This window comes from Natrix helvetica, assembly GCF_964273705.1.
Source record: "Natrix helvetica genome assembly, chromosome: 9".
NCBI lineage: Eukaryota > Metazoa > Chordata > Lepidosauria > Squamata > Natricidae > Natrix > Natrix helvetica.
In genome coordinates, this window is record NC_138560.1 from 21,451,403 (window position 1) to 21,463,558 (window position 12,156).

A 12,156-nucleotide genomic window follows, 5' to 3' on the forward strand; every position below is an offset into this window, starting at 1 on the left:
GTAAATCCAGCTTCCCCTTTGACTTGACATGTCAGAAGTCCCTCCCTCCCCCCCCCCCGCGGAAGTCGCAAATAGGGATTCCGGGACACTGTAACTGCCATAAATACATGCCAGTTGCTGAGTAGCCAAATTTTGATCGTGTTTCTATTGGGATGCTGCAACCATTGCAAAGACTGCTCGTAAGTCACATTTTCATTATTGTTATAAATTCCAATTGTCATAAATCGAGGACTACCTATATTTTATGTTACACTAAAGAATATGCAAATGCCTGCTTGAACAATCACTCCCCAGACATGTAAAGCCCCTCTATTTTCATTTTTATTTTTAAAAAACTTATTTTAAACACGTAAACACATTGACAAAAACATACACAAAACTTACAAACAACACTGGAACTGCAAGTTCCTTCTTACAGCAGATATCTATCGGTGCATCTTTACAAGTATTGTTTCCCCTTCTATACATTCTAAATTTTACACTTATGGTCCTTTTATTTCTTACTCTTTTGCTTAACAGTCTGTGTTCTGCTTTTGTATTAGACAGTCATTGTTAGCTGTCTTCTATTATATGTCTTTTTTCTACTTTTATAAATCCTACTTTTCCTACTTTCTTATCACTGTTTCCTAATTCTTCTATGATACAAATTACATTTCCAGAATGCTTATTTCCTATGTCTACTATCTAACCATTTATACCATTTCCCCCAAACTAGATAGTACTCCGATTTCTCCTTTCCTTGAATTTCCTTGGTCAATTTATCCGCATTCTAAGATCTTCTTCTATTTTCAAAAGCTATTTGGTTATTGTCAGGCCCCAGATGAGCCCCATTTCCTGATGTGGGTGCCTTGACTGCTGTGCTCCTCCCTGTTCTTCCAACATCTGGAAACCCATTTTTGGTCTTTTGCTGGTTTCCTTGACTCCAGTTCTTTTGGGTCTCTGTCAGTTTTTCCATCCGAGCGAATGGTGAACTGCACCCTCGGTCAATGGGTAGAGGAGAGATGAGGGTAGCGTTGCTTGCTCCAGTGACAGAACTTCTGCTTTCCTTTGGCAGGAAGCATCCGGGGACTTTGTGGTGACCCAGGAATCCCTTCCCATGGTATCCGGCATGGTGAAAACGAATTAAGCGTGAACAACACAGTCTGGTTTAGCTGTGAGCCGGGTTACACACTCCGGGGCTCACTGCAGAGAATGTGTCAAGCCAACGGATCATGGAGCGGCACTCAGCCAGAATGCGAAGGTGGGTCTGTTCAGTAGCTCAGCCTGCAAGGACCTATATTTTATTTTATTTTATTTATTTTGTCAAGCATATATAAGATAACGTATTACGTATAAACATAATTATGAATATAGGAAATGGATACGAATAAGTGGGAAAAATTGGACAGGGACTCTTAGATTGGGTAATGGATAGGCACACACAGGCTTAACGGTAACAACAGCTCTTTATTAAGTACAACAAGTGAGAACAATCCAGCGAAAGTTGAGTCTGACAGCAGCCCTTTTATAGGGAGCTGTCAGACCCTTCAACCAATAGGATTAAAGGACCTTGGAGGAAATCACTTTAGTTAGAACAAGTATCTAACAGGGACGGTAGGCATGCTGGTGCGCTTATGCACACACTTTACAGACCTCTTAGGAATGGGGTGAGTTCAACAGTAGACAGTCTTAGGTTAGAGTTATGGGGGTTTGAGGAAGAAACCACAGTATCAGGTAAAGCATTCCAGGCATTGACCACTCTGTTGCTGAAGTCGTATTTTCTGCAATCAAGTTAGGAGCGGTTTACCTTGAGTTTGTATCTATTGTGTGCTCGTGTATTGTTGCGGTTGAAGCTGAAGTAGTCATATATATGGGGCATATATGGGGCAGGTCATATGATTTGGGATGTTTCATGCTTTCTGAGTTCTTTTTTTTTTTTTTTGCCGTTTCACCAATGTATGTCCGTTGTTTCACACATTTGTTTATTTATTGTTTGGATTTATGTGGCTGCCATCTCACAGCAGCAACTCTGGCAGACTTACAACATTTAAAACCATACCAAAACAGTATATTCTTTGTCTTGAATGCCTGGACTTCCCAGAAGTGTAAATATATGTAATTCATAACCTGGCATTATAAGAACTAACATACACTCTTTCTCTTTCTTAGTCCTCCTCCTCCTCCTCCTTCTTCTTCTTCTTCTTCTTCTTCTTCTTCTTCTTCTTCTTCTTCTTCTTCTTCTTCTTCTTCTTCTTCTTCTTCTTCTTCTTCTTCTTCTTCTTCTTCTTCTTCTTCTCTTCTCTTCCTCCTCCTCCTCCTCCTCCTCCTCCTCCTCCTCCTCCTCCCATGTCTAGATCAAATTTCAAATTGGTAGAATGGAGCCACCTTCTCTCCACATTCACAAAGCATGTTGTTATCTGCAAAGAGCCTCCACTTGAGCATATTGGTTTTTCCTTTAGGCACTCCAACTCTCAACTTATTTAGCGTTCTCCAGGTAGTATAAGATCCTTCAACCAAATCCCCCTTTAATGTCATTCCTTGCCCAATGGCCTCTTTCCTTCATCTTTTAATTCAATTTTGTTCTTGTGACCCTCAAGAATATTCGTCTTAGATCTGAGTCAGTGGGATTGGGGCATATGTCCACATATGCCTAGCAACTTGTGAATGCTCCAACATTGGATGTTTTAAAGAAGATGTTGGATATTCATTTGTCTGAAGTGGGGTAAGGTTTCCTGCCTAAGCAGGGGGTTGGACTAGAAGACCTTCAAGGTCCCTTCCAACTCTGTTATTCTATTCTATATATACTACCATAGTATATATGGCTTAGTATTTTCAAACAAGTTTTAGATTCTTTTCAAAGGCTACACTGACCAGATTGGATTCATGTAATTATGAGCCAAGGTGGAGCAGTGGTTAGAGTGCAATACTGCAGGCTACTTTTGCTGACTGCTGGCTACCTGCAACTTGGCAGTTCAAATCTCACCAGGCTCAAAGTTGACTCAGCCTTCCATTCTTCCAAGGTGGGTAAAATGAGGACCGAAATTGTTGGGGGAAATTTGCTAACTCTGTAAACTGCTTAGAGAGCCTGTAAAAGCACTGTAAAGCAGTATATATCTAAGGGCTATTGCTATTTGTTGAGTACTGAAGTTCCCTGCCATTGACTTACATTGCTAGTTCCTGATTGGCTGAGATGCAAGCAGCCTGCTGGCGGGAGAATCTAGCTACCTGATTGGCTAAGCGTCTGACAGCTCTAGTATAAAAGAGCTGTCAGCTGTCCTTTGCTTCGCTGTTTGCAGGTTCGAGGTTTGCCTTACATATGAGCTGTTTGTCACTGTTAATAAAGGTTGTGTTAGCTTCAACCTGCCTTGCCTCAGTCCCTGTCTGCCTCGTTCTCCCTACAGAACACTATTGTTATTACTATTGTTTGCTAATGGTAAGTCTGTACAGTACAGCAAATTTGTCCAGAGATTTAAGTTGTTTGTACTACACCTGCTTAAATGAAGAATTTTGCTATTCTCTTCAAGCAACTCACCATTTTAGTTAGCCTGAACCTCTAGAAAAGTCACAAACGAACTTAAAAGGTGAAAGTGAGCATGGTTGAATACAGCTTCTTCTAAAATTCTTTTGCACCCTTTGAGATTGTGCTTGTTAAAACTTTGCAGCAAAAAAACCAACAACCCCTAGCACCAGGCAAAAAAAAAAATACAGGTTCTTATCCAATTTGATGAATGAGAACTTCAAACATCTTCCAAATGAGAAGATACCACCTAAGAAGATGTTGGAGGGAGTATTCCTCCTTTTGAAAGATTATACTTCAAGCAACAAAATTGAAGAAGAAAAAGAAATGGAAAATTCCATCCCAGTCTGTTTTATATCTTAGTCCTACTGACTGGGAAATTCTGGGAGCTGAAGTCCACAAGTTTTAAACCCCCCTGCCTTAGAGTCTCACATCGTGGTTTGGTGGCTAACAAAAATACCTCCCCTAAATGTCAATTATCAAATGCCTGTGCCCAACAACTAATCCCTAGAGTCCTTTACCTTCATTCTGGAGGTATCACTAGGAATCATGACCAATATCCCCTAAAATCTCTCTTTTGATGGTGGTCTAAGTGACCATCCTCTTTTGTGATTCCAACCTTGTGACTGGTTGAGAACAAGGACTCATTTTAAATTTTCCAAGCTTCCCTTACCATGCTTTCATCTAAGGATGATCAGCAGAAAAGTCTGTTGTCATGGTGACATTTTTATTTTCTTTAGAAAACTACTCCATTAAGCCATCTCACGCTAGATAAAGTTACATTCAACATCCCTTAGAAGCCTAATAAACATATATATTCAGATAGCTTTTACAGGGAGAACAGAATAGAGAAAGACACCAGGTAATCCAGTGTAATAAAGCTTAGCGGTCTTTTCAGGGGATTATTGTTACTTCTATACTTTAAATGCTTCTGTATTTAAAATCAATGCCAGGGAAGACAAGAGAAAAGAACCTAGAGAGATCCAAAGAGTATGAGCTTTTCTCTGGTTGATCAGAAGCCAAGCTTTGTAAATTTGATGGAAATATATTCTGATGCAGCCAATTAGATTAGATTAACAGACTGGGAAGGGACCTTGTAGGTCATCTTGTCCAATCCCCGATCGAAGCAGGAGACCCTCTCTTCTTGAAAGTCTCAAGTGATGAAGCCTCCACAACTTCCACAGGAACTTCTGTTCCATTGGTTGTTTGTTCTCACTGTCAGAAAGTTCCTCCTTATTTCTAGGTTGAATCTCTCCTTGATCAGTTTCCATCCATTATTCCTTGTCTGGCCTTCAGGTGCTTTGGAAAATAGCTTGAGCCCCTCCTCTTTGTGGCAGCCCTTCAAATATTGGAAGACTGTTGTCATGTCTCCCCTGGACCTTCTTTTCCCTAGACTAGTCATGCCCAGTTCCTGCAACCGTTCTTCATATGTTTTAATCTCCAGTCTCCTAATCCTCTTTGTTGCTCTTCTCTGCACTCTTTCTAGAGTCTCAACATCTTTTTTATAGTGTGGTGACCAAAACTGGATGTAGTACTCTAGGTGTAATCTTACTAGGGCTTTATAGAATGGTATTAGTACCTCCCTTGATCTTGATTGTATCCCAATGACTGAAGAGATGACATTGTCTCGATGCCTGATAGTTCCTCTTTCACTACTTCAAATATCTTCATTTGTTATTTCATTTTATTGCTGAAAAAGGGATGAGTCATGTATATCAATCCCAAAATAAATAATTTTATGAAGTTCAGAAAGAGCCAGGAACATGGATCCCAGACAAAACATTTTAATCGCAAGATTATAAATGTAGCATGATATATGGGGAATGTTTGGTGTTAGGGACAGAAAGTCATTTACAACTGAAGTGTATTTGACAAGCACTAGGATTTCTATATAAGTGATATATATAAGGGTTATATAAGGGACACGGTGACTCAGTGGCTAAGACGCTGAGCTTGTTGATCAGAAAGGTCGGCTGTTTGGCGGTTCGAATCCCTAGCGCCACGTAACGGAGTGAGCTCCTGTTACTTGTCCCAGCTTCTGCCAACCTAACAGTTTGAAATCATGTAAAAATGCAAGTAGAAACCTAGGAACCATCTTTGATGGGAAGGTAAAAGCCTTCCGTGCACCTTCGACGTTTAGTCATGCCAGCCACATGACCACGGAGACATCTTCGGACAGCGCTGGCTCTTCAGCTTTGAAATGGAGATGAGCACTGCCCCCTAGAGTTGGGAATGACTAGCACATATGTGCAAGGGGAACCTTTACCTTTACCTTTAGGATTTGTATCCAAAACCAAAGGACGGGAAGAAAAGATTTGGAACAAAGATGCTGCAACACTAAAGCTCAATTATGGCATGATGCTCTTGGAAGAGAATGTAAGAAATTATGACAAGAGTAACCAATAGAGTTTTCACCTTGTAATGAAGATGAGATGCCTCATATCTTTTCTATGCCATGAAGTTGACCGGCCCATCCCTGGTCATCCCTGGTTGACTGGCCCATCCCTGTATTCTTTCCTGCAGAAGGCAATCTCAAGGTGGTTCAGAGGAGGCTTCCTATGCATATAATTTTCTTCCCCCCTAAAGACTACATCACCATACTTCTCAGCATTTGTTTCCTGAGACAATTTTCTCCTTGCACGCACAAAGGTGGAGAACCTGAGGTCTCAAAGCTGCATGCTGTTCCTTGAAACACTGCGTGAAGCCTCCAGACTTCCTCCAAAATTGGCAGCAAATTGTAACTGTCAGTGTGGCAGATGGAGAAAATTATTACATCAAGTGAACTGAATTTTAATTAAGGTTTTTTTTGTATCCTGGATCCACTTACATTTTGAAATGCAGTCCTTCTAGCATACCATTCAAAAACTAAATGAGTCTCAAACTTCAATTATGCTGCATACTTTGGTTTGCTAGACCAATGCTGTAAGCAGATTTGAGTTAGAAGACAGGAGTGGAAGGGACAAGAGGGAAGGGAAGGGAAGGGAAGGGAAGAAAGATTTCCAATGCTCCCTGCAGCTTTGCACATAACTCAATGGGGAAGCCAGTGGGAAGTCAGAAGTTTCTTTTGCTCCAGTGTCTTGCTTCAGTGGTTTTTTAAAAAATTCATTTTACTTTATTTAAACATTTATAGAACTGCCAATCTTATATCAAAATCTGCATGGTTCCCAATCAACAATTAGAACAATATCAATAATAAAACAAAATAATGCATACAGTATATTTATTAAAACCATAAACATTAAAAAAAACACAGCACAAAAGTTAAGCTTTCACCTGCTGTCCCTCATTAAATCCTCTCATCCACGTTGGTGTATCCCAGTTCTTGGGGTGGGTGGAGCCAGGTCTCAAATGCTTTTGGGATGGCTGGGAGAGGAGCGGCATGCTGAATCTCAAGGGGAGGGGTGTTCCTTCGGGCAGAAGAGGTTGTCATGGAAAAGGCAGACTTCCTAGATCCCATAAGGTGGCAATCTTTAAGGGAAGGTAGCATGTCCACCCTGTATGATCTGGTAGGACAGAGACTACATATGCACTTAGAGAGACCCAGTCCCATAAATAACCTGGCCCTGTGTCCTATTTTAAATTCTGGAACCCTAGAAAGAAATGTGCGAGTTTACAATCAACCCAACCTCCTGCAATTTAATCAATTCCTGTTTTCAGTGGTTGAAGTGCCAGAATCAGATATACTTAACAGATTAACAGAGTTGGAAAGGATCTAGTTCAATCCTTTGCTCATGCAGGAGACCCTACACCATTTCTGACAAATGGCAGTCCAATCTCTTCTTGAAAGTCTCAAGTGATGAAGCTCCCACAACTTCCAAAGGCAACTTCTGTTCCATGGGTTGATTGTTCTCACTGTCAGAAAGTTCCTCCTTATTTCCAGGTTGAATCTCTCCTTGGTAAGTTTCCATCCATTATTCCTTCTCTGGCCTTCACATGCTTTGAAAAATAGCTGGACCCCTTCCTCTTTGTAGCAGCCCCTCAAATATTGGAAGACTGCTATCCTGTCTCCCCTGGTCCTTCTCTTCACTAGACTAACTATGCCCAGTTCCTGTAACTGTTCTTCATTTGTTTTAGTCCCCTAATCATCATGGTTGCTCTTCTCTGCACTTTTTCTAGAGTCTCAACATCTTTTTAATAGTGTGGGGACCAAAACTGGGTGTAGTACTCTAGGTGTGGTCTTCCTAGAGTGGTATCAGTACCTCCATTGATCTTGATTTTATCCCTCTGTTAATGCAATTTAGGATTGCATTGGCCTTTTTGGCTGCCGCTGCACACTGCTGGCTCATATTTAGCTGGTTGTCCACTAAGACTCATAGATCCCTCTCACAGTCACTGCTATTAAGCCTGTTTTCACCCAGTTTACATTTGTACTTTTGGTTTTTCTTACCTAAGTGTAGGACTATTACTTTTCTTTACATTGGGATTTGCTCCATAGGATGAAAGTCATCCCAAAAAGCTGCAGGGAACTTTCCAAGGAGCATAGTATCCATTGACTTTTTAAAAGGCTGCTGTTTCAGTCCCAGGCTTGGAATCGTTACATAGCAAGCTCTCTGCTTCAGAGATTTGTGTATAAAGCATAACCTTTAGCTGGACTCGGAGGAACCCTCTTTCCCCAGAGTAATCCCCAGCTGTCCACACATTTCTGTGGCTCACCTCTGCCTCAGGGACCGAGACGTAGCAGGCATATGCTTCATCCCACTCTGGTTCATTTGGCAGCAAAAACAGCAGTGGTTATTCCCTGGGGGGGGGGGCTGTTAATTTTAAGTCTTTTTCCCCCCCTCTGCCTTATAATCATAAAAATTCAGAGGGATTCCCCCCCCCCCAAAGAACCCCAATCAATATTTCAAAGGCCACAAATGGTTTGGAATGAAGCAAGCTAATTAATCGCATTTCATTAGCGCTGTGCTGTGTTAGCGTTTCCGTTTTATGCGACATAAGCTGCCTTGTAACCAGGATCCCTGTACCAGACTGAAGAGTCAGGCTTCGTTTAGCTTTAATTTCCAGCGAGATTTAAAATGAAAATTGGCATTAAAACAAAAACAAGCGAACACACAGAGAGAAATCAGAGGAAAGGTTTGTTTTTTTCCCCCATCCTCCTTTTGGCACCAAACAGAGCTGGCATGAAGAGCGAAAGCACGACCCGAGAGTTTGTAAAAAATAAGTTTGTGATGGGTGTGAGCGAGGGTTCTCTTCCCATGATGCATCATTACCTTTGATTGCATTTGTAAATAATTTTGTTTTCAAGTGAAGATGGTATCTTCAGCTCAGGATCCTACAACTGTGGAATCCTTGGTGCTCTCTGAGCTTGTTTGTTTTCTTGCAGACGTTTCATTACCCAACTAGATAACATCATCAGTGCTGGTCAGTGGTGGGATGACTATACAGTGTACAGAGTGGGGGAAAGTATACAGAGTTTGCAATATGGGGTAAGTGTGAGCAAACCCGATGCTCATTAGCACTTATGATGTTACTTACTTTCAGGGGTGGGATTCAGCAGGTTCGCACCAGTTCAGGCGAACCAGATGTTAATTTTGCATTCGGTTCGCCGAACCGGTTGTTGCAAGGACCGGCTGGCCACACCGACCCCTCCCTGCCTGTCCCAGGAGTCTCCACGTGGCCCTTCATGCCAAGTAAGTACAGGGCTCCGATGGAGACTCTGGGAGGGTGAAAAACAGGCCTCCCGAAAATCTGGAAATGGGCCCTTTTCCGGCCTCCGAAGGCCTCCAGAGACCGGGGTAAGTCATTTTCACCCTCCCGGAAGCTCGAGGAAAGCCTCTGGAGCCTGGGGAGGGTGAAACCACACACAGACACCGTGCAAGAGCTGAGTAGGCCATGCCCACCTTGGCCACACCCACCCGGCAACCGGGCAGAGAACTGGTTGCTAACTTTTTTCATTCCCACCGCTGCTTACTTGGGTAATGAAACACCTGTAAACAAACAATCAAGTTCAGAGAACACCAAACATTCTACATACACACACACACACATGTGTTTGTGTGTGTGTGTGTGTGTTGTGTTTGTGCTGATAAATAAATAAAGGTGATGAGAGCTAAATAGCTTGAAATAGATCTATACTAGTCTCCCTTTATTTATTTATCAGCACAAACACAACACAAATATAAAAAGGCAACATTAAAAATAAAAATATGGTTTTCTGCCTGGATGGTCCTCTGTGATGAGCCGAATGACAGAAAGAGGGAGTAGTGAGCTCCCTCCCATATTTGGGCATACCAGGGATTGTAACACAAATACACACACACACACACACACACACACACACACACAAACTAGTATAGATCTATTTCAAGCTATTTAGCTCTTATCAGCTAGCCATACCCACACTGGGATTCGAACCTGGGCTGTATTACATATTAGGCAGATATATTAGCCACTAAGCCACAGGCTCTCCTCCTTTATCAGCTGGTTATCAGCAAATTTTACATATATATAAAATTTGGGAACTAAACATTTGAATGGGACACAAGTGGGCTAGACCAAGACCAGCCAGATAATTCCTTGTTTCTTACATGCCCCATATTCTGTCTAAACAAGTCTATCCTATGATCTGGGCGACCATTCCCATTCCATTCCTTAAATGTTGCCCTTATCCATCCCATCATCCCACCATTTCTCTTGTTTTCCAAGCAAACTGCAAGTGGCTGTTCAAAACGGTGTGGAATTGTCAGCTCACAAAGTAGGATTGGGAAAGACTTTCCACCGCCTCTTGTTCCAAACCTGGATTTCAGCAAAGACATTGTGATCTTTAAAGGAAAGACTCTTGAGCCACTGATTAAATGGCAAGGGAAACGCTGCAGGGAGCATTCAGACCATTAATTCAGAAGAGAAGTCAGAAGAACAGGTTGGATCTTAGGCAGATGAATCTCCAAGGGAAAAAGGCTGTTTTAGTACATCTATTTCATTGAGGAAATCTAACAGCAAATTCATCTATGCAGATTTATATAGTATATAGATACACATTTCTTTTATATGGTGTTACCCGTTTAAGATCCAGGCCATTTGAAAAGCCACATGTTCTGGAGAGGCTGTGCATTTTTTTTCCTTTGGGGAAGTAAAATGGGGTTCTTTGGATGATCTGTTCTGTGGAGGAAAATGCTGACTTCATAATAAGAGATCACCCTAAAAACTCTGTTGACTGTAACAGAGGATCTAATACCGATGCCTCACTTAAAGGAACCGTATTAAGTTTATGGAATAAAAACACATACATGCAAAAGACCAACTTGTATTTTTGTACAAATATTTCACAATGTTTTATAGCATAGCAGCTGATAACTCGGCATTGCCCAGGTATTTATTTATAGGGGGAAAATGTCCGGACCAAAAGTAATTTCTAATGTCAGATTTTCCCCCTTACCAGAGGGAGCCCCCTTGTGGAGTACTGTGAAGCCTTTACCATGGTAACTTCACTGCACTGTACAGTAGAAGCCATTTGAAGGCATAACAGGCTGTATCGTAATAGAACATACACCCCGAGGGGTATTGTGGTGTCTTACCCCCCACAGTATTTGTTTCCAGGGAGTTAATCATCAGTGTACCAAATTTGGTTGAAACTGCTCAAGGCATTCCCGAGTTATGCTGGAACACACATAGATGATAGATAGATAGATAGATAGATAGATAGATAGATAGATAGATAGATAGATAGATAGATAGATAGATAGATAGATTCAAAGGAAGAAGAATTGAGGAAAACAGTTGAGGAACAGTTGAGGAACACAGAATGCAATATTCAGTAGGATATAATTGTGGAATTTAGTTTGTTTATTTTCCAGGACACATTAATATGCCCATTCTACCATATGGTTAGATGCTTTAAACATGTCCCACAGCTCAATCCTCTTCAGATGTCCATCACACTACAAATGATGGCTTTTACATCTCAATATGTATATTTAGGATTGTAGCTCAAGAAATTCATCCAACCCTCAAAAGCAAGGGAGCATGTTCAGTCTTCTCCTTCCTGGGACTCTCCAGATATCCTATAACAGTAACACCCAGAATTCTCACCCAGGACAGTTAATCCACGACTGTCATCAGTTCATTTAGTGACCGTTCAAAGTTGCAATGATACTGAAAAGTGAATTTTGACCATTTTTCATAGTGACAACCTTGATAAGCATCCCCATGATCATGTGATCAAAATTCAGATGCTTGGCAGCTGGTTCATACTTATGACCATTGCTATGCTCCAAGGTCACATGATCCCCCTTTGCAACCTTTTGACGAGCAAAGTCAATGGGGAAGCCAGATTTACTTAACAACCAGGTGACTAACTTATCAACTGCAATGATTCACTTAACAACTGTGGCAAGGAAGGCTGTAAAATGGGACAAAACTCACTTAACAAATGTCTCACTTAACAACAGAAATGTTGAACTCAATTGTGGTTGTAAGTTGAAGACTACCTGTATGGGACTTCCAATATGTTCTAAAGAAATGTACTCCAAGGGCTTTCTCCATTTGCTCTTAGCTTTGAATTGTCCTAGCAAGACTTTTTCCCTGCATAATCTTTCCATGATGTTGTCTTCACCTGAATTAGAATTGTCACTCTTAGCTGTAGCAGAGTTAAAGTCATGTTCTTCCCCAATACCTTGTTGCAATGTTCAAGGGTAATAAACTCATTACCTTGATGAGAAGTT

At 41.3% G+C, this 12,156-nt stretch overlaps 1 protein-coding gene across 1 annotated transcript in view; it reads left to right on the forward strand.

Moving 5' to 3' along the window:
- Nucleotides 1-12,156, forward strand: part of CSMD2 (CUB and Sushi multiple domains 2) — a gene marked incomplete at its 5' end in the record, with an annotated part of 765,891 nt that overhangs the window by 716,257 nt on the left and 37,478 nt on the right. Inside the window, one exon of the mRNA XM_081962655.1 lies at nucleotides 1,055-1,240. Within this exon, the coding sequence (XP_081818781.1) occupies nucleotides 1,055-1,240 (186 nt within the window). The remainder of the gene's footprint in view (nucleotides 1-1,054; nucleotides 1,241-12,156) is intronic.